Source organism: Salmo salar, chromosome ssa21, assembly GCF_905237065.1.
Source record: "Salmo salar chromosome ssa21, Ssal_v3.1, whole genome shotgun sequence".
Taxonomy (NCBI): domain Eukaryota; kingdom Metazoa; phylum Chordata; class Actinopteri; order Salmoniformes; family Salmonidae; genus Salmo; species Salmo salar.
In genome coordinates, this window is record NC_059462.1 from 18843662 (window position 1) to 18867939 (window position 24278).

General features: G+C 41.1%; 1 protein-coding gene across 1 annotated transcript in view; it reads left to right on the top strand.

Moving 5' to 3' along the window:
• The first annotated feature begins 323 nt into the window (after window positions 1–323).
• LOC106581895 (interferon alpha/beta receptor 1a) overlaps window positions 324–24278 on the top strand; it is a 46990-nt gene continuing 23035 nt past the window's right edge. The window contains exons 1-3 of the mRNA XM_014164331.2: window positions 324–558; window positions 17748–17880; window positions 18273–18457. Of these exons, the coding sequence (XP_014019806.2) occupies window positions 507–558; window positions 17748–17880; window positions 18273–18457 (370 nt within the window). The 5' untranslated portion in view covers window positions 324–506. The remainder of the gene's footprint in view (window positions 559–17747; window positions 17881–18272; window positions 18458–24278) is intronic.

A 24278-nucleotide genomic window follows, 5' to 3' on the forward strand; every position in this document is an offset into this window, starting at 1 on the left:
TTTAAGTATCCCATATACCGTGTATTGTATTGCAGTGAATGGAGTGGGTGGAGTAAGAAGTCATTACTCTGTATTAAACCCCTTGCCCAGCACAAGAGACTAATTTAGGTCTTGCAGTAAGTCTTGAGTAATTCCAATAACATATATTAGTATTGTATTAAAAGTGTATTAATTTAAATATAGCCTACACAATAGCTTTCAACATACCAGTATTTGTGTGAACTTTTTATTTTTTTCAAAGGTGGTCGCAATGCTGTGAAAAACAGCTGTACTACATTAGTGTTAAAAAAAAAAAGATATTCCCAAAGTTTAGCGTGTTTTTGCAGTGAGACTCTTATTTTGAAGAAAACAAATCTGCCATGTGTTGCCAGCATAATATCCTGCTGCTGGAAGAACGGTAAAGTAGACCTAGGCAGCAATCACAACAACTGGTGAAATGAACGATTTGTGAAGGCAGCTTGAGCAAACGTACGGTTGGATTCCTTGCTAAATAATAATTATTCATCATGAACGTGGGTTTTGCTCTCGTTCTCATCTGGTCTCTCACAATAACCAATGGTAAGTAGCTAGCTAATGCTTGCTCCATATTGTCGTGTCTTGCTTTCTAATAGGTAACGTTAGCTAGCTATAGTAGCTAAATATTCCGTTTTGGTGATGGCGTGAACTATTATGTAGTGGAAACCAAGACTGGTTTTAGGGCAGTTATGGACAATTTTAGCTAACCCTTTAGCTAACTTTAACCTAATTCTCGTAACCTGCCACGAAAAGTCACTTCTGCTTGTCAAAACCGACAGACCTGCCCTGAGAGCAGTGTAAGTATCCACTAATGTGATACAGCACTAGCTAGGCCTTTTTTTTATTTATTTTTTTAACATAAAAAAAATTAAAGAAATCAGTATACATACAAGAAGTATACAAACAGACAATGATAACATATGCTAGGGGGTACACCAAATTACAGATTATACAAAGATCTTAAAAGATGCACACATATTGATTGTTTTAACAGCTTTCTTATTAGAAGAATGCAGAATGGTCTTAATATATTGCTCGAATTCCTTATAGAAAACACAAGTGTTTTTTTATTAGCGAACATACATTTATGAATATGACATTTTGCCGTTAGCACAATCAGATTTATGGAGGTAAAATTGTTTTTCTTTATGGTTAAGGAAACCGAGCAGCACATTCTCCCATAAAAAACAAAAGTCATCAAGAATATTAACAATTGTGAATATCTTTCCAAAATTGTTTTACGTGTAGACAATGCCAAAATAAATGTGAAACGATTTCTGGATGCTCAACACAAAAAGTACAATCAATGTTAATGTATTTTTTGAGTTTCTTCAGGTAATGATTTGCAGGGTAATACTTATGGATCATTCTGAAAGAGACCTCTTTGACCTTGTTAAGAAGCAAGTATTTGTGTGGTAATAACCAGACTTTTTTCCAACAGATATTAGTGACCAATGTATTCCAGTAACTTGTGACATAAGGAATGGATACAATATCCCTTTGAAATAAAGCATGTATAGATCTGTTGTTCTGAGGGACCAAGGAGAAACATATTTTCCCTATTGGAGAGTCAACTGGATTATGCGAGGGTAGGTCAAGAAGGTGAGGTCTGGCTACACCTCTAAATAACATACATGAGAGTTCCAGATGAAATAGCATCAAAGACTATGGCGAACTCTCTAGGTGTTACAGGGATATTGTAACGAGATAAAAATTCCTCATAATTGAGTAACAATCCTTCTGCATTTAAAAAGTTGACTCACCAGTAGGATATGATTATTGAACCAGTTCTTAAAAAATAAAGACTTGTTTCTATACAAAATGTCCTTATTGTTCCAAGTGAAATACCTATGCGGGGAAAAATTATGTTTATATATTAACGACCACGCTAAGAATACTTGTCTATGAAAAGCAGATCATTTTGCAGGAATCTTATCAATGTTATAGTTAGTTACAAAGTAACAAAATTGAGGCCACCAAAACAGAAGATATGAGGGAGGAAATTCCAAATTGAAGTAGGATTCTTAAAAAATGTTTAGTCCAATTTATCTTAAGTATTATTCAAAGTAGGAAAATCCAAAAAAAGAAAATTGAGACCACCATATTCATATGAGTTCATAACGACAGATGTCCTAATATAATGTGTACGATTTTTCCAGATGAAGTTGAAAAGCACCTGGTCAACCGCTTTACCTATTTTGTTGTCAAGATATATCTTGACAACAAAATGGGTAAAGCGGTTGACCAGGTGCTTTTCAACTTCATCTGGAAAAATCGTGGGCTGCATAAGTAGGCCAGGAGATACCTTCAGCTTTAGAAAGCAATACTCGACCTTTCAAGGATAAATCCCTCTGCAACCAATGGTTCAACTTCTCTTTGTTTTTTTCAATAATAGGTATAACATTTAATGAGCATCTTTCCTTAGATATGGTAATCCCAAGGTATGTTACTTTTTTCTTGACTGGAATATTGCATATAGAGGGTATCACACGGTCTTTAACAGCAAACAATGTACACTTATTAAGGTTCAGGCAAAGACCAGATTGCTTTGGAAAATATATTTATCACATCGACTGCTCTAGGAATCTGGTCAGCATCTTTCAAAAAGAGGGTTGTGTCATCTGCAAGCTGACTTATGATATCTCTGTCAGCAATAGAGATCCTTTTTATATCACTAGATTTAACAGAACTTGTAAGAAGTTGGGTTGCAAGCAAGAAGACGTAATGTGAAATTGGGCAACCTTGCCTAATTCCTCTTTTCAAATCAAATCTAGAAGTGCCATGCTTTAATTTAATAGTACTACAAAATAATTCCCCAAAAACAAATTTCTCAAGGGAGAGAAATAGAAACTCATGTTCCACTGTATCGAAGTTTTGTCTTCTGTTAAAGTTACGACAGTTCGTTTCTGGTATCAGAACAAAATAGTCAGCACATAGTAACTTCTGATTTATTTGTACTTTAATTAATGCAAACACGTGTGTAGTAAATGGGTGGTTCGTATATATACGGTCTCGCTGTTTTACCTCGCAGGGCAAACAGAGAAGAGAGCGTCACATTCTATTGTTCTCTCTTTTATACTCTGACAGAGATAGTTCCCGCTCAATGCTGGCCTGTCAGAGGGAGGAGGAGCGTAGTTTAAACTTGCTCCTCCTAACGTCGGCGTGCAGGCTGGTCCCAGCGTCGTGACGCACTTCCTGTTGCCGGTTGTAGTTCTTCTTGTCTTCAGCAGTTGATTTATCCATAGTTTATATACTTAACATTGTAGCATAGCTTCCCCAGTATATTATATAAGTTATGCATACAAATAGCCAGTTCAACCCTAACACTTCTTAGGCTTTTATAAAAGTCTATCTTCGAAGATTAAATCAGAATAGTCAATAAGGTCTAACACCAGTCATTGTAAATAATAATGTGTTCTTAACTGACTTAACTAGTTAAATAAAATAAAAAAAGAAGCTGTGTCAACTTCAGTCTAGCTAAATGAGGAGGAGCTAACATTAAAAAAATAAATATGTCAACAAAATGTATTACAGTACTTGACTATCTGAGGTGGAAGCTAGCTACAGTAACTACCTAATAACAGGGGTACACGGAGAAACTGTGTTGCAATTTTAGTTGCAGTTGAGTTGCTTGCTGGTGTTATTTGCTGGGGGTGTTACACAATTAGCTAGTTACCTTGAACTTGAGTTGCAACATAGTTGTTAAGTGTCTAATGCTAGCCTAGTCAACAACAGTCATGACCGGTTAGCGTTACCTCAGGCTCCATTGCATTGACTCGCGTTGCCTCCTCCGTTCAGTCGTTCTTACGATGTTGATGATGGTCGGTCGGTAACCCCTACACCATAACCCTCAATGTCAAATGGAGGCGCAAGAAGAGGGCTTCAACGTAGGCCTATGACTCGTTTCCATTCGGAAACTCCCAGTCTGCCTCCGCGAAGTGCTGTCTGCAGATCCTACTAGCTCGAGCTGGCACGTCCTTCTACATTTACATTTAAGTCATTTAGCAGACGCTCTTATCCAGAGCGACTTACAAATTGGTGGATTCACCTTATGATATCCAGTGGAGCTTCTAAAGGACGTGGAGCCACTTCTTCAAAAGTTGTGCATCCTTGGGCATCCGATGGATTTTTTTGGGAGCCAATTCATACAGCCTGGCGCTATACAGTTCATGTTTGAATTACTGCTTGTTGCCATCTTCGTTGTCCACACTTGACCTCACTCTCTTCGATTCACTGTCTGCGCGAAAACTCAATACCACAGACAATTTGCTGATTCCAGCCAGTGACGCACTGGCGTCAGTCGTTACTATGGCATTTTAAAATGGCGCTGACCAAACCTCCAAATAAACCTTGTCGACGATCAAAATACAAAATATAGATGTTGTGTTAAATACACGTTTAGTATTAGTGGCTTGAATACATCTCTTTGCTTAGCTTTACTTACTAAAGTGTATCCCTTTTAAAGCCATGAAGTTTAGGCTTATACAGTAATACCAGATAGCCTAAAATAATGAAAGTAAAACCTCAATGTAGCCTAAATTGCACAATGATCCATTTATGGATTTATTTTAAAGGTATTATTTCTCTTTATTCAACAATATTTAATAACCCTGAACCCGTCCACCGTGTGGTTATCCGCAGAGACTGTGGGTTATGGGTCAACCCGCATATCACTAGTGTGTGTGCCTGCCACCATCAGGAGGTTGGGGTAATTGTGTTCAGCTGGATCAAAGCCCTCCCAATCTAGAAAGAGGGCTAGACATTCTGAGTCACGACTGAGAAAGAGAGTGGAAAAAGAGCGAGATGAACAGATTGAATCATAGGGAAATATTGTGTAATGACCCTTTCAAATCGCAGCCCCATGGGTGCACTGAAGTTTAGCAGACACACACACACAGCTGTTAAGGGAATCATTCTCTAATCTGATAGTTCCTGTTGTGGTATTGTGAGGTCTGAGTCACATGGCAGGCTAAAAACTCTCATCTAGGATTAGTTCTACAGGGTTTTTCCTATTCAAAATGGCTGTGGACAATTGGTATAAAAGCACTGGCTAGCTAGTGAGGTCAATGTCATCGTGGCTAGCCTATTCTTTCTTTCTTTTCTCACCACTGATGTTTTTGCTTCTTTGGTCTTTAGAGTTATTTATATTGGAATTTTAGCCAAAAAAAATTCTGCTAAATATTTCATATTGTAAATAGATGTGAATTTGTGGTTGGCTGTGAAGTAGCGATGAAATACGTAGCCTAATTTATGGAAATATATACCACGTAAACTCTCACTTTTGTACATCGCCTTGGTCCGTACAATTTACCTTATTTTAGCACCTCAAAAACGTAATACTTCCAGATCAACTGTAATGTCAATACCATTGTAAATCACAATTTCTCCCCTTTCCAACAAAATCAATGACATGAGCTCCACGCTGCCCGTTTCTGCATAATTCAACAAGGCAATGAGCTACATCGGGTCTTTTGTAAAAATGGCGGGTGGGGTAGCGAAACTAATGCGTGATAGTGAAAAGGACATATGTCGTGTGGGAAAACTGCTTTTTTTTCACTCGATCTGTCCAACTTATCACCTTATCGCCTCTAAAATGTAAATAAAACACTATAAAGAGTTTATATAATGTATCATTACATACCTATTTGAAGGTTTGTGTTGAATTTGAATTGGGTTTTTAGGGCGGTGCTAAAGTGATCTTCAGAAGTAAACAGCGGCTTTGAGAGTCATGATCGCATGCAGTGATGATGTAAAAAATGACTAGGTATCCCCCCTTACCCCCGTCACTGTCCATTGTTTTTAAATGATGAGAGAAGTGCTACACCTGGTGGAGAGAGATTGTAAGACAGAAATAGTTGCTTTATGCGTGCTGTACGTTACGGCATGACACGTCACGATGTAACGGAGGGTCCGTTTTTTTCAACTTTTCTCCAATACTATAGAGCCATTACCATGTCGATCAACCCTTGAATAGAAACGTAGTTCACACCCCAGATTTTGAAGTCAACAAAGTTGCTACAGTCCCATTAGTTTTCTTTGCAACCTCGTTTGAATGTCGCGGTTGCACACATTTGTACGGAATGGGGTGAGTTTACATTAGGCTACTTTTAACTTCAATGGATTGGTGCCTAATCTGTTGATTATCCAACTCAGGTCTGAGCAAGGGCAATTCCATGGTATTGAAGTTACGCTGAGACTCAGGTTTTTCACTTTAAAATGTATTCCAAACAAAAACCATGAATTTCAAAGTTTAGCTAACCATACAACTCTGGACTACTTTGAACAATTTACACACATTTCACAAAAACACATTTACTGGAAGAACTGTGCAGATGAAATGTTTGGTAACAGAAATATAGTAATCTGTTTTTTTTATGCGACCATGTTTTCTTAAAACTCTGAAATATCTGCTCTGAATTATGATTCAAAGATGCCTGCAGACGGAATGGGGTGTCGCCTATGACATGACACCTTGAGTTTGAAAAAATCTATTTTTGATATTGAACTACAGTAAGTGAAGTGGATTTACACCCGGTAACATAATTAAGGTAACGGAATTACATCAGAGGTCCATGATCTGTACTAAACAGAAATGCATTAATTATGGATATGAATATCATTCTCTTCATGGTGATGTATCCTGAATATCATCATTTGCATACGTTACATTTAGAAAGTTTTCAGACTGCTTGACTTTTTCCACATTTTGTTACGTTACGGTCTTATTCAAAATAAATTAAATCATTTTTCCCTCATCGATCTACATACAATACCCCATAATGACAAAGCAAAAACAGGTTTTTAGAATGTTTTGCAAATTCATTTTGAAAGAAAATATGAAAAAAAGATCACATTTTACATACAGTCGCTTGTGAAAGTATTCCCCCCTTGGCATTTTTCCTATTTTGTTGCCTTACAACCTGGAATTAAAATATATTTTTGGGGGTGTTGTATCATTTGATTTACACAACATGCCTACCACTTTGAAGATGCAAAATATTTTATATTGTGAAAGAAATAAGACAAAAAAACGACTTGAGTGTGCGTAACTTCACCCCCCCAAGTCAATACTTTGTTGAGCCACCTTTTGCAGCAATTACAGCTGCAAGTCTCTTGGGGTATGTCTCCATAAGCTTGACACATCTAGCCATTGGAACTTTTGCCCATTCTTGAAGGCAAAACTGCTCCAGCTCCTTCAAGTTGGATGGGTTCCGTTGGTGTACCGCAATCTTTAAGTCATACCACAGATTCTCAATTGGATTGAGGTCTTGGCTTTGACTAGGCCATTCCAAGCCATTTAAATGTTTCCCCTTAAACCACTTGAGTGTTGCTTCAACAGTATGCTTAGTGTCATTGTCCTGCTGGAAGGTGAACCTCCGTCCCAGTCTCAAATCTCTGGAAAACTGAAACAGGTTTCCCTCAAGATTTTCCCTGTATTTAGCACCATCCGTCATTCCTTCAATTCGGACCAGTTTCCCAGTCCCTGTCGATGGAAAAACATCCTCACAGCATGATGCTGCCACCACCATGCTACACTGTGGGGATTGTGTTCTCGGGGTGATAAGAGGTGTTGGGTTTGTGCCAGACATAGCGTTTTCCATGATGGCCAAAAAGCTACATTTTAGTCTTATCTGACCAGAGTACCTTCTTCCATATGTTTGGGGAGTCTCCCACATGCCTTTTGGTGAACACCAAATGTGTTTACTTATTTTTTTCTTTAAGCAATGGCTTTTTTTCTGGCCACTCTTCCGTAAAGCCCAGCTCTGTGGAGTGTATGGCTTAGTGGACAGATGCTCCAATCTCAGCTGAGGAGCTTTGCAGCTCCTTCAAGGTTATCTTTGGTCTCTTTGATCCCTCTGATTTATTCCTTCCTTGCCTGGTCCATGAGTTTTAGTGGGTGGCCCTCTCTTGGCAGGTTTGTTGTGGTGCCATATTCTTAAAATTTTTTTTTATAATGGAGCTCTGTGGGATGTTCAAAGTTTCTGATATTTTTTTATAACCCAACCCTGATCTGTACTTCGCCACAACTTTGTCCCTGACCTTTTTATAGAGATCCTTGGTCTTCATGGTGCTGTTTACTTGATGCTTCCCATTGCTTAGTGGTGTTGCAGACTCTGGGGCCTTTCAGAACAGGTGTGTGTGTGTGTGTGTGTGTGTGTGTGTGTGTGTGTGTGTGTGTGTGTACTGAAATCATGTGACACTTAGATTGCACACAGGTGGACTTAATTAATTCATTCATGTGAATTCTGAAGGTAATTTGTTTTACCAGATCTTATTTAGCGGCTTCATAGCAAAGGCGGTGAATACATATGCACAAACCACTTTTCTGTTATTTATTATTTTTGATTTTTTGAAACAAGTTATTTTTTTTATTTTTTTCACTTCACCAATTTGGACTATTTTGTGTATGTCCATTACATGAAATCCAAATAAAAATTAATTTAAATTACAGGTTGTAATGCAACAAAATAGGAAAAACGCCAAGGGGAATGAATAATTTTGCAGGGGACTGTAAGTATTCAGACCCTTTACGCAGTACTTTGTTGGGCCTTTGGCAGCGATTACAGCCTCAAGTCTTCTTGGGTATAACGCTACAAGTTTGGCACACCTGTATTTGGGGAGTTTCTTCCATTCTTCTCTGCTGATCCCCTCAAGCTCTGCCAGGTAGGATGGAGAGCGGCGCTGCACAGCTACTTTCAGCCCTCTCCAGAGATGTTCGATCTGGTTCAAGTCCGGGCTTTGGCTGGGCCACTCAAGGACATTTGGAGACTTGTCCCAAAGTCACTCCTGTGTTGTCTTGGCTGTGTGCTTAGGGTCGTTGTCCTGTTAGAAGGTGAACCTTCACCCCTGTCTGAGGTCCTGAGCACTCTGGAGCAGGTTTTCATCAAGGATCTCTGTTTTTTGCTCTGTTCATCTTTCTCTCGATCCTGACTAGCCTCCCAGTCCCTGCCGCTGAAAAGCATCCCCACACCATGATGCTGCCACCACCATGCTTCACCATGGGGGTGGTGCCAGGTTTCCTCCAGACATGACACTTGGCATTCAGGCCAAAGAGTTCAATCTTGGTTTCGTCAGACCAGAGAATCTTGTTTCTCATGGACTGAGAGTCCTTTGGGTGTCTTTTGGCAAACTCCAAGCGGGTTGTCATGTTCCTTTTACTGAGTGGCTTCCGTCTGGCCACTCTACAATAAAGCCCTGCTTGGTGGAGTGCTGTAGAAATGTTGGTCCTTCTGGAAGGTTCTCCCAACTCCACAGAGTAACTTTGGAGCTCAGTCAGAGTGACCATCGGGTTCTTGGTCACCTCCCTGACCAAGGGCTTTCTCCCCCGATGTCTCAGTTTGGCTGGGCGGCCAGCTCTAGGAAGAGTCTCTTGGTGGTTCCAAACTTCTTCTATTTAAGAATGATGGAGGCCACTGTGTTCTTGGGGACCTTCAATGCTCCCGAATGGCGCAGCGGTCTAAGGCACTGCATCTCAGTGCTAGAGGCGTCACTAGACACCCTGGTTCGAATCCAGGCTGTATCACAACCGGCCGTGATTGGGAGGCCCATAGGGCGCGCACAATTGGCCCAGTGTCGTCTGGGTTTGGCTGATGTAGGCCGTCATTGTAAATAAGAATTTGTTCTTAACTGACTTCCCTAGTTAAATAAAGGTTTAAAAAACAAAACAATGCTGTAGACATTTTTTGGTACCCTTCCCCAGATCTGTGCCTCGACACAATCCTGTCTTGGGGATCTATGGACAATTCCTTCGACCTCATGGCTTGGTTTTTGCTCTGACATGCACTGTCAAATCTGGGACCTTTTTATATAGACCGGTGTGTACCTTTCCAAATCAAATTTTATTTGTCACATGCGCCGAATACAACAGGTGTAGACCTTACAGTGAAATGCTTACTTATAAGCCCTTATACAACAGTTAACTGCATTGTTGGTTTCGGCGCATGTGACAAATAAAATTTACCTGCCATATCAGTTTTGTTATACTCACAGACATTATTTTAACAGTTTTAGAAACTTTAGAGTGTTTTCTATCCCAATCTACCAATTATATGCATATCCTAGCTTCTGGGCCTGAGTAACAGGCAGTTTACTTTGGGCACAGTTTTCATCCGGATGTGAAAATAAGTGATAAGTAAAAAATAACAAATAATTTAAGAGCAGCAGTAAAATCACAGTAGCGAGGCTATATACAGGGGGCACAGGTCGTGTCCAATCAATTGAATTTACCACAGATGGACTCCCAAGTTGTAGAAACATCTCAAGGATGATCAATGGAAACAGGATGCACCTGAGCTCAATTTTGAGTCTCATAGCAAAGGGTCTGAATACTTATGTAAATACGTTTTTTTCTGTTATACATTTTAGCAAATTTATTTAAAAAAAATAGGTTTTTGCTTTGTCATTATGGGGTATTGTGTGTAGATTGCTGAGGATTTTTTTTTAATCCCTTTTACAATAAGGCTATAACGTAACAAAATGTGTAAAAAGTCAAGGTGTCTGAATACTTTGCGAAGGCACTGTATGTTCTCAATTTAAAATGATACCAGTAGATAATGTATATGCGGCTAACCCATAAACCAGAAATATTTCCTACATTATTTTTGTGACATGAAATTGTTTAGTACAAATTAAACTCTTGTATTGTAGGTACAGTAATGTTAATCAAAATAAGGAGTTGGCAATTATTAGGCTAATAAAAAAAAATGTCAAAAAGGAAAATAGGTTTGGGGAGCGTTGTAATTCTACATTTTTTTTAAATTTGCTGAACATGATTTTTACAATACAGAGACAACCAAGAAGGTCATAGAGGATTGCAGACATTGGTGATGGGTGAAGAGAGATCTGCACAACAATGTTTGCAAGTCAAAGCCACTATTGCCTTTACCCAAAGTACACATTCATGTGCATTTTATATGTAGCCCTATGTGTTTTACAGGAAGTGAGCTATAATCAGGTCCCGTGTGGCTCAGTTGGTAGAGCATGGTGTTTGCAACGCCAGGGTTGTGGGTTCGATTCCCACGGGGGACCAGTACGGAGAAAAAAAATGTATGAAATGTATGCATTCACTACTGTAAATCGCTCTGGATAAGAGCGTCTGCTAAATGACTAAAAATGTAAAATCATAAATGTCACGACACAGGTATAATGAAAGAGCCATAAGCTGTAATATATGAGAATCATAATGTTAAGATACCATTTGTTAAGTGATATTGGCAATAAACTGTTTCTTCTCCCCTAATGTGACATGACCTGACCTCGACCCCCTTCATCACTAATCCACAGCTCTCTACCCATATCAGTGCCTGCCACATGTGATCGTCTTCCCTGCACTCAGTACATTCCAAGCTTAATTGCATACACCATATACATTCCTCCTACAGATAACCATTAACTTCTGGTGTAAACCCTAGAATATGGCACCCCTCATTTCTCTAGCATAACTATGAATTCATAATATTCAAAGTTTAGAACCCATCACCATAATCCAATTGGTAGCATGTTACATGGGAAATTCATGTTTCGTTTACAATGTAATAGTGTGTGTTACTGGCGACTTCTATCCTTTGGTGGGTGAATTTCACAATTTAATTTAGTCAGCACATTCACAAATGGTAGCTTTGTCACAGTTTTGAGGTTTAGGTTGATTGTGGTTCATAGCTAGCTTGTAGTGATGGGAAGTTTCGGCTATTTTTACTGACTGAGAATGAATTGCTGGCAGCCAGCAAGTCAAACGAATGACTAAAATGAACAAGTCACTGAGGGAAAAAAAGAGTTGTTCAGAAATAACAAATCTTTCGCAATACTGCACATCACTACTGTCGCAGCACAAGCAAACATTGTTGTGTAAATTTCTCTTCATCATCAAAAATCTCTGCAATCCTCCTCCATGCCATTGGCCTTCTGATTTTGTCTCTGTATTCTAGCAAAGCGACCTCATATAGAGTTGGAAAACCAGACACAGCAATGATTGATTTGCTGTCCTCCATCATACTTTGTTTTTATTTGCCCGGCACTAATGACAGGCAGAACTGTGTTTCATGAACGGATGATTTTCAATCAAATATTTGCTCCTTACCTGATTGGTTAACGACAGTGGTGGCCACGTGCAATTTGCATAAAGTAGAGCAGAGCTAGAACTCCACTAGCAGGGTTCTCACCACTCACCTTCCCACAATCCCCTGCGCATTGCTCCGCTTACCCCTGTTGAAAATGAATGGGAGCAGAACTTTATCTGACTAGTTCGGAAGTGGTGAAAAGGTTTCTAATGGAGATTTTCATATTTGTCACATGGAACCGCTCACATTGTTCAGTTTAGAACTGTTTTTCCCTGTGAATTGCATTTTGGCAAATGTTTGAATTGTTTTATTGTTTTATTAGTTGCTTCATTACAGGAGTTACATGTTCAATAATGATCTATAGCCTTTTGAACTGTAAGACGATATAATAGGCTTGCTATGTTACCACGAAGCTCTTAATGAAAAACGGCCATTCCATATATGCATACGTAGTGTTTTCTGTTGGTCACGTCATTTTACTGTTTGGAAAAAATGGAACCGTTTGTTGACCGGTTAGTGAGGGTCGGTTAGTCGGCAGCAAAATCGATCGAAATTTGAATCCCTAGTATTGTACTCTACTTTGCTGTGCTGTCCAAATTTGTAAAACCATAGATGTCTGTGATTTGGTCCGGTCACTAATCATGGACGTATATGTTTGGCCCAAATCATGGCCAGTCTGGACCGGACCAAAAACCAATGTCTGTAGATGTTGGAATCAAGGCAGTGTACGGCCCAAAAAACGACATCTGTGTACATTTAAATCAGGGCCATGGCGGACTGACCAAATTTGAACTACTTTTCGACGTCTGATGTTGGTCTGTGCTCAGGGGGTGTGGATGCTGGTTACAGTAAATAGAAAGAGGGGGCTCATGGGTAGGTGTCAGTAAGAGCTGGGAGAGGTGACAGAGAGAGGGAGGGGTTGTCCAGACTGTTTTCACACTCTTGCTTTGACCATGTGACAAAGAGAAATAAAACATTGAGGATGAACATAACTGTATGTCAGTGGAAGGGAGGACAGTAGCAGGAGACACTATGAGCTGAACATAACTGTATGCCAGTGGAAGGGAGGACAGTAGCAGGAGACACTATGAGCTGAACATAACTGTATGCCAGTGGAAGGGAGGACAGTAGCAGGAGACACTATGAGCTGAACATAACTGTATGCCAGTGGAAGGGAGGACAGTAGCAGGAGACACTATGAGCTGAACATAACTGTATACCAGTGGAAGGGAGGACAGTAGCAGGAGACACTATGAGCTGAACATAACTGTATACCAGTGGAAGGGAGGACAGTAGCAGGAGACACTATGAGCTGAACATAACTGTATACCAGTGGAAGGGAGGACAGTAGCAGGAGACACTATGAGCTGAACATAACTGTATACCAGTGGAAGGGAGGACAGTAGCAGGAGACACTATGAGCTGAACATAACTGTATACCAGTGGAAGGGAGGACAGTAGCAGGAGACACTATGAGCTGAACATAACTGTATGCCAGTGGAAGGGAGGACAGTAGCAGGAGACACTATGAGCTGAACATAACTGTATACCAGTGGAAGGGAGGACAGTAGCAGGAGACACTATGAGCTGAACATAACTGTATACCAGTGGAAGGGAGGACAGTAGCAGGAGACACTATGAGCTGAACATAACTGTATGCCAGTGGAAGGGAGGACAGTAGCAGGAGACACTATGAGCTGAACATAACTGTATACCAGTGGAAGGGAGGACAGTAGCAGGAGACACTATGAGCTGAACATAACTGTATACCAGTGGAAGGGAGGACAGTAGCAGGAGACACTATGAGCTGAACATAACTGTATACCAGTGGAAGGGAGGACAGTAGCAGGAGACACTATGAGCTGAACATAACTGTATACCAGTGGAAGGGAGGACAGTAGCAGGAGACACTATGAGCTGAACATAACTGTATACCAGTGGAAGGGAGGACAGTAGCAGGAGACACTATGAGCTGAACATAACTGTATGCCAGTGGAAGGGAGGACAGTAGCAGGTGACCCAACCGTAGTTTGTGACTACTGTCTTCCTATTGCAGTCAGTTAAATACATAATGGATGTGTTGTAATTGTTTGGTAACAGAATTATGAGTTTTAATCACTTAATAATTCATAAACAAAAATGTATTTAAGTAAAAACAATAATTGGTAGGTCTACCTTGTTACTTCTGTGAACTTTAATTATACTACCTCATGAGGGAGAGAAATTGGAGAATATGTGTGATGTGGGTTTACAAGGCAATGTTTCTTAAACTTACAGAAGGCAAATAATTTATCCAAATGCTAAATGTGGTTATTAGTTGGCAGGGGTCTGTTTTGATGTACACTGCTCAAAAAAATAAAGGGAACACTTAAACAACACAATGTAACTCCAAGTCAATCACACTTCTGTGAAATCAAACTGTTCACTTAGGAAGCAACACTGACTGACAATACATTTCACATGCTGTTGTGCAAATGGAATAGACAACAGGTGGAAATGATAGGCAATTAGCAAGACAACCCCAATAAAGGAGTGGTTCTGCAGGTGGGGACCACAGACCACTACTCAGTTCCTATGCTTCCTGGCTGATGTTTTGGTCACTTTTGAATGCTGGCGGTGCTTTCACTCTAGTGGTAGCATGAGACGGAGTCTACAACCCACACAAGTGGCTCAGGTAGTGCAGCTCATCCAGGATGGCACATCAATGCGAGCTGTGGCAAGAAGGTTTGCTGTGTCTGTCAGCGTAGTGTCCAGAGCATGTAGGCGCTACCAGGAGACAGGCCAGTACATCAGGAGACGTGGAGGAGGCCGTAGGAGGGCAACAACCCAGCAGCAGGACCGCTACCTCCGCCTTTGTGCAAGGAGAAGCACTGCCAGAGCCCTGCAAAATGACCTCCAGCAGGCCACAAATGTGCATGTGTCTGCTCAAACGGTCAGAAACAGACTCCATGAGGGTGGTATGAGGGCCCGACGTCCACAGGTGGGGGTTGTGCTTACAGCCCAACACCGTGCAGGACGTTTGGCATTTGCCAGAGAACACCAAGATTGGCAAATTCGCCACTGGTGCCCTGTGCTCTTCACAGATGAAAGCAGCTTCACACTGAGCATGTGACAGACGTGACAGAGTCTGGAGACGCCGTGGAGAACGTTCTGCTGCCTGCAACTTCCTCCAGCATGACCGGTTTGGCGGTGGGTCAGTCATGGTGTGGGGTGGCATTTCTTTGGGGGGCCGCACAGCCCTCCATGTGCTCGCCAGAGGTAGCCTGACTGCCATTAGGTACCAAGATGAGATCCTCAGACCCCTTGTGAGACCATATGCTGGTGCGGTTGGCCCTGGGTTCCTCCTAATGCAAGACAATGCTAGACCTCATGTGGCTGGAGTGTGTCAGCAGTTCCTGCAAGAGGAAGGCATTGATGCTATGGACTGGCCTGCCCGTTCCCCAGACCTGAATCCAATTGAGCACATCTGGGACATCATGTCTCGCTCCATCCACCAACGCCACGTTGCACCACAGACTGTCCAGGAGTTGGCGGATGCTTTAGTCCAGGTCTGGGAGGAGATCCCTCAGGAGACCATCCGCCACCTCATCAGGAGCATGCCCAGGCGTTGTAGGGAGGTCATACAGGCACGTGGAGGCCACACACACTACTGAGCCTCATTTTGACTTGCTTTAAGGACATTACATCAAAGTTGGATCAGCCTGTAGTGTGGTTTTCCACTTTAATTTTGAGTGTGACTCCAAATCCAGACCTCCATGGGTTGATAAATTGGATTTCCATTGATTATTTTTGTGTGATTTTGTTGTCAACACATTCAACTATGTAAAGAAAAAAGTATTTAATAAGATTATTTCTTTCATTCAGATCTAGGATGTGTTGTTTAAGTGTTCCCTTTATTTTTTTGAGCAGTATATTTCTAATACCTTTCACAATTTTTCTGGAAGATGTTTTCTAAAATCTGTTTGACCAGAAATCAAAGGTGTACTTGTGCCAAATTTGTAAGATGTAAAATGTATCGATCCTGTCATCCCAAAAATATAATCTCTTTGCTTTCGTTTGGCACCCAATTTGATATTCTCCTATGAACTTCACATGTTGGTGCTCATGGATCCTTTTACATGGAAGTGACCCCAATTCACATCCTATAGCATACCATACCAAATGAGGACAATCGTGAATAATGAAATCAGTCCTAAGCTCTCTTGGGTATGTGGGACACACTATTCAACAGCCAGTGAAATAGCAGGGCGCCAAATTCAAAACACAAAATCTCATAATTCAAATTTCTCAAACATACAACTATTATATCCCATTTTAAAGATAAGATTCTCGTTAATCCAACCACATTGTCCGATTTCAAAAAGGCTTTACGGCGAAATCATAGCATTAGATTATGTTAGCACATCACCTTGACAAGAAAAACCACACAGCCATTTTCCAAGCAAGGAGAGGCGTCACAAAAACCAGAAATACAGCTAAAATGAATCACTAACCTTTGATGATCTTCATCAGATGGCACTCATAGGACTTCATGTTACACAATACATGTATGTTTTGCTCGATAAAGTTCATATTTATATATATAAAAAAAAATAATAATTTTACATTGGCGTGTAATGTTCAGAAATGTTTTGCCTCCCAAAACTTCCGGTGAATGAGCACATCAATTTACAGAAATACTCATCATAAACGTTGATAAAATATTAAACTGTTATTCAAAGAATTATAGATACACCTCTCCTTAATGCAATCGCTGTGTCAGATTTCAAAAAAACTTTACAGCGAAAGCACACTTTGCAATAATCTGAGTACAGCGTTCAGACACGAAACCAAACCCGCCATTTTGTGCAGGCAATAAGACTCAGAAATAATATTATAAATATTCACTTACCTTTGATCTTCATCAGAATGCACTTCCAGGAATCCCAGGTCCACAATAAATGTTTGTTTTGTTCGATAAAGTCCATAATTTATGTCCAAATACCTCCCTTTTGTTCGCGCGTTCAGTCCACTACTCCAAATGCAGGAAGCGTGCAAAAATGTCACGACAAAAAGTCAAAAAAAGTTATATTTACATTCGTAGAAATATGTCAAACGATGTATAGCATCAATCTTTAGCATGTTTTTAACATAAATCTTCAGTAATATTCCAACCATACAATTCCAATGTCTTCAGAAAAGAAAAGGAACACAGCTCACACTCATGTGAGCGCGCACCTCTGAGCTCATGTCATTTCCTCACTCATCTGACTCCAGGCCCTCTCGTTCGCTCAATATTCACAGTAAAAGTCTGTAACAACGTTCTAAAGACTGACATGTAGTGGAAGCCTTAGGAAGTGCAAAACGAACCCTAAGTCACTGTGTAGGCAATCACTTGAAAAAACTACAACCCTCAGATTTCCCACTTCCTGGTTGGATTTTTCTCAGGTTTTTGCCTGCCATATGAGTTGTGTTATACTCAGACATCATTCAAACAGTTTTAGAAACTTCAGAGTGTTTTCCATCCAAATCTACTAATAATATGCATATCCCACCTTCTGAGCCTGAGTAGCAGGCAGTTTAATTTGGGCACGCCTTTCATCCTGACGTTCAAAATACTGCCCCCTACCCTAGAGAAGCTCTGCAAGACATATGCCAAGACCCTTTAATAACCCTGTCTTCCTTTGTGTGTTTCAGTGCTTGCAGAGCTGCCTGTACCTCAGAACCTGACTCTGATCACCTTGAACACAGAGTACCTACTAACATGGGACTGGGACCGGGACCAGATGACCACAGGCAACACTGTTACCTTCACTGCAGAGTACATGGGGTAAGTCACCACACACACACACACACACACACACACACACACACAGTATCACACTCTAGGACACATCCTCCACCCCTACAATGTCACATTATAATACATCTCACATGCTACAGTACACCCAAACTGTGGCTGGTCTAATTTTTCTTGCGGTACAATATGAGTATCATGATCTGGTATTTGGCCAAGACTGCCTCTCATCAGTAGCAGGTAGCCTAGCAGTTGAGCACATTGGGCCAGTAACCAAAAGGTTGCTGGTTAGAATCCCAGAGTCGACTAGGTGAAAAATCTGTCTGTGCCCTTGAGCTAGGCGGTTAACCCTAATTACTCTTATCCAGAGCAATGTCTGCTAAAGGACTAAAATGTAAATCAGTGACCCTCTCTCTCCCCGATAGGAAGTATGCGTTGAAGAGGAAGAAGAAGAACTGGAGCCGTGTATGTGAGAGGACCATACATACCCACTGTAACTTCACAGGCTCTGATCTGCACTACCTGGGCATGTATGTGCTCAGGGTCCGAGCCAGTGCAGACGGACTGAACTCAGACTGGGTCCTTAAAGACTTCTGCCCCGATAAAGACGGTGAGAGAGAGGAAATGGGGAAGCCTGACTTTGGCACCGATTTAAAAACAAACTAAAGAGCTGTAAATTTGAGAAGATAACAAAATAATAAACACAGTTGCAAAAAGGCAGTTACGTATCTGAGCACAACCACACACCAACATACATTATCAGTCAAAAGTTTGGACACCTACTCATTCTAGGATTTTTCTTTTATTTTTACTCTTTTCTACATTGTAGAATAATAGTGACGACATCAAAACTATGAAATAACACATGGTATCATGTAGTAACCAAAAAAGTGTTAAGCAAATCAAAATATATTTCAGATTCTTCAAAGTAACCACCCTTTGCACACTCTTGCCATTCTCTCAACCAGCTTCACCTGGAATGCTTTTCAACAGTCTTGAATCAGTTCCCACATACACTACCGTTCAAAAGTTTGGGGTCACTTAGAAATGTCCTTGTTTTTGAAAGAAAAGCAAAAAAAATGTGTCCATTAAAATAACATCAAATTGATCAGTAATACAGTGTAGACATTGTTCATTTTGTAAATGACTTTTGTAGCTGGAAACGGCAGATTTTTAATGGAATATCTACATAGGTATACAGAGGCCCATTATCAGCAACCATCACTCCTGTGTTCCAATGGGACGTTGTGTTAGCTAATCCAAGTTTATAATTTTAAAAGGCTAATTGATCATTAGAAAACCCTTTTGCAATTGTTAGCACAGCTTAAAACTGTTGTTCTGATTTAAAGAAGTAATAAAACTGGCCTTCTTTAGACTAGTTGAGTATCTGGAGCATCAGCATTTGTGGGTTTGATTACAGGCTCAAAATGGCCAGAAACAAAACTTTCTTCTGAAACTCGTCAGTCTATTCTTGTTCTGAGAAGGCTATTCCATGCGATACATTTTCAAGAAACTGTAGATCTCGTGCAATGCTGTGTACTACTCCCTTCACAGAACAGAGCAAACTGACACTCACCAGAATAGAAAGAGGGGTGGGAGGCCCCGGTGCACAACTGAGCAAGAGGACAAGTACATTAGTGTCTAGTTTGAGAAACGGACCCCTCACAAGTCCTTAACCTCTATGGGCTAGGTGGGACGCTAGCGTGCCACCCGTGGTGCACTCCATCAACAGCAGGTGCATTTCAAGAGCGGCAAATCTGAATCCAAATAAATGTCAAAATTCAAATTTTTCAAACATACAACTATTTTACACCCTTTGAAAGATAAACATCTCCTTAATCTAACCACGTTTTACGATTTCAAAAAGGTTTTACGGCGAAAGCATAAATTTAGAGTATGTTAGGACAGTACATTTACAAGAGTTGTGTGTAATGTTTTGTCAAGTCAAAGACAGGGTCACCAAAACCATAAAACCAGCTAAAATGATGCACTAACCTTTTACAATCTCCATCAGATGACACTCCTAGGACATTATGTTAGACAATGCATGCATTTTTAGTTCTATCAAGTTCATATTTATATCCAAAAACAGCGTTTTACTATGGCATTGATGTTGAGGAAATCGTTTCCCTCCAATAACCGGCAGTCAAGTCAGCGTCACAAATTAAATAATTAAAATTAGAAAACATTGGTAAAATATTATATTGTCATTTAAAGAATTATAGATTTACATCTCTTGAACGCAATCAACTTGCCAGATTTAAAAATAACCTTACTGGGAAATCACACTTTGCAATAATCTGAGCACTGCGCCCAGAAAAATACGCGTTGCGATACAGACTAGACGTCATGTTGGGGAGATCTAAAATCGAAAATACTATGTAAATAATCCATTACCTTTGATTCTCTTCATCAGATGTCACTTCCAGGTATCACAGGTCCATAACGAATGTAGTTTTGTTCAAAAAAGCTAATCATTTATGTCCAAAAATCTCCGTCTTGTTAGCACATGATCTAAGCCAGCCGGACTTCTCGTCATGAACGAGGGGAAAAAATATATTTACGTTCGTTCAAACATGTCAAACGTTGTATAGCATAAATCATTAGGGCCTTTTTTAACCAGAACATGAATAATATTCAAGGTGGACGAATGCATACTCTTTTATAACGTATTGGAACGAGGGTACCCAACATGAACTCGCGCGCCAGGTGTCTAATGGGACATCATCGTTCCATGGCTCTTGTTCGGTCAGATCTCCCTCCAGAAGACTCAAAACACTTTGTAAAGGCTGGTGACATCTAGTGGAAGCAATAGGAAGTGCCAAAATATTCCTCAGCCCCTGTGCTTTTCAATGGGATAGGTTTAAAGGTAATACAACACATCAGGTATCCACTTCCTGTCAGAAAATGTCTCAGGGTTTTGCCTGCCAAATGAGTTCTGTTATACTCACAGACACCATTCAAACAGTTTTAGAAACTTTAGAGTGTTTTCTATCCATATATAATAAGTATATGCATATTCTAGTTACTGGGTAGGATTAGTAACCAGATTAAATCGGGTACATTTTTTTTACCCAGACGTGCAAATGCTGCCCCCTAGCCCTAACAGGTTAACTGGCAGCTTCATAAAATAGTACCCGCAAAACACCAGTCTCAACGTCAACAGTGAAGAGGCGACTCCGGGATGCTGGCCTTCTAGGCAGAGTTGCAAAGAAAAATACATATCTCAAACTGGCCAATAAAAAGAAAAGATTAAGATGGGCAAAATAACACTGGACAGAGGAACTCTGCCTAGAAGGCCAGCATCCCGGAGTTGCCTCTTCACTGTTGACATTGAGACTGGTATTTTGCGGGTAGTCTTTAATGAAGCTGCCAGTTGAGGACTTGTGAAACATCTGTTTCTCAAATGTCTGGAATATGTTCCAGGATTCATCCAATGGCATTGAGGAGTATACCACCTCCGTCATCGGCTTCATCAATAAGTGCATTGACGACGTCATCCCCACAGTTACCGTACATACATATCCCAACCAGAAGCCATGGACTACAGGCAACATCCGCATCGAGCTAAAGGCTAGAGCTGCCGCTTACATGGAGTGGGACACTAATCCGGACGCTTATAAGAAATCCCGCTACACCCTCAGTCGAACCATTTAAACAGGCAAAGTGTCAATACAGGATTAAGATTGAATCTTACTACACCGGCTTTGACGCTCATCGGATGTGGCAGGGCTTGAAAACTATTACAGAGTACAAAGGGAAATCCAGCCGCGAGCTGCCCAGTGACGTAAATGCCTTTCATGCTCGCTTCGAGGCAAGTAACACTGAAGCATGCATGAGCTCACCAGTTGTTACGGCCGACTGTGTGATAACGCTCTCGGTAGCCGATGTGAGCAAGACCTTTTAAGCAGGTCAACATTCACAAAGCCACGGGGCCGGACGGATTACCAGGACGTGTACTCAAATCATGCGCGGACCAACTGGAAAGTGTCTTCACTGACATTTTCAACCTCTCCCTGACTGAGTCTGTAAACCGAAATGTTTCAAGCAGACCTGCCTAAAATGATTACCGCCCCGTAGCACTCACGTCAGTAGCCATGAAGTGCTCACATCAGCAGCATCATCCCGGATACACTAGACCAGGTATTCTCAAACAAAATGCCGTCGGGGGTACGCCTAATAAAACTGTGATTCACGTTTAAAAAAAAGTGTGTTGATTTATTTTTTTTTTTCACATTTTAAAACGGTCCATTTATAATTTCCAACGGGGCTATACATTTGGGTGAGGTTTTGTTTTCTCTCGCCTGAGTAGGCTCATTTCACTGCCAAAAATAAAATGAAACCATCTAGTGTTCAGCGAAATAACACTATGTCAAATAAGGGTAGCCTAGTCAAATAATTAACATCCAATCACATTAACTGTTAATCTCTCGCGGGAATTCCATTAACGGTCCATATGTAGCCAAACGTAGCTGCGGCTCATGTTGATATCTGTAATTGTGGTGCAAAAGCCATGACAGGGAGACGTAGTTGAGTGGTTAACGCCCGTGCAAGCTGTTGGTCCCGACGCCACTTGGGTACACTGTAGCATCCACCGAGAGGCTCTTGCTGCGAAGGGAATGCCTGACAGCTTGAAAGACGTTTCGGACACTACAGTGAAAAATGGTTAACTTTGTTAAAGCAAGGTCCCTGAACTCTCATGTATTTTCTGCACTATGCAATGATATGGGCAGCAACCATGTAACGCTTTTACAACATACAGAAGTGTGCTGGTTATCATGGGGCAAAGTGTTGACACGTTTTTTTTTTAATTGAGAAAAAATCGTAGTTTTTTTTGCTGACCATAATTTTCACTTGTCTGACCGCTTGCATGAGTTTCTCACTCGACTGGCCTATCTGGGTGATGTTTTTTCTCGCCTGAATGATCTGAATCTAGGATTACAGGGACTCTCCGCAACTATATTCAATGTGCGGGACAAAATTTAGCCTATAATTAAGAAGTTGGAGCTCTTCTCTGTTTGCATTAACAAGGACAACACACAGGTCTTTCCATCATTGTATGATTTTTTTTTTTTGTGGGCAAATGAACTCAAGCTTACGGACAATGTTAAATGTGATATAGCAAAGCACCTGAGTTTGTTGCGCAATTACGCAGGTACTTTCCCGAAACAGATGACACAAACAACTGGATTCATTATCCCTTTCATGCTTCCAGTCCACTTACCATTATCTGAACAAGAGAGCCTCATTGAAATTGCAACAAGCGGCTCTGTGGAAATTAAATTTAATCAGAAGCCACTGCCAGATTTCTGGATTGGGCTGCACTCAGAGTATCCTTCCTTGGCAAATCGCACTGTTAAGACACTGATGCCCTTTGCAACCACGTACCTATGTGGGAGTGGATTCTCGGCCTTCACTTGCATGAAAACTAAATACAGGCACAGACTGTGTGGAAAATGATTTAAAACAATATAACTCAACATTGCAGAGTTAGGTGCATCCTTTCAAGCATACCCTTCTCATTAACCTGTGGTGAGTTATTCACAATTTTCGATGAACAAATAAGGTTTTATATGCAAGATGGTTAAATAAAGAGCAAAATTATTGATTATTATATGTGCCCTGGTCCTATAAGAGCTCGTTGTCCCACGAGCCAGGTTGTGACACAAACTCTCACTCATTCTTATGTTTAATAAATGTGTCGTATAGTGTGTGTGTGTGTGTGTGGGGGGGGGGGGGTGGGGCTTACAATAATGGCAAGTGCGCTGACCCTGGTGCTGGAGGAGGTACGCTGCTGGAGGTTGAATATTTGAAGGGGTACAGGACTATAAAAAGTTTGGGAACCACTGCCCTAGACCAACTCCAATTCGCATACCGCCCCAACAGATCCACAGATGACACGATGTCAATCGCACTCTACACTGCCCTTTCCCACCTGGACAAAAGAAACCGCTATGTGAGAATGACTACAGCTCAGCGTTCAACACCATAGTGTCCATAAAGCACATCACTAAGCTAAGGACCCTGGAACTAAACACCTCTCTCTGCAACTGGATCCTGGACTTCCTGACGGGCCGCCCCCAGGTGGTAAGGGTAGGCAACAACACATCTGCCACGCTGATCCTCAACACTGGGGCCTCTCAGGGGTGCGTGCTTAGTCCCCTCCTGTACTCCGTTCACCCACGACTCCCAACACCACCATTAGGTTTGCTGACGACACTACAGTGGTAGGTCTGATTACCAACAACGATGACGGCCTATAGGGAGGAGGTCAGAGACCTGGCAGTGTGGTGCCAGGATAACAACCTCTCCCTCAATGTGAGCAAGACCAAAGGAGCTGATCGTTGACTACAAGAAAAAGCGGGCCGAACAGGCCCCTATTAACATCGACGGGACTGTAGTGGAGCGGGCCGAGAGTTTCAAGTTCCTTG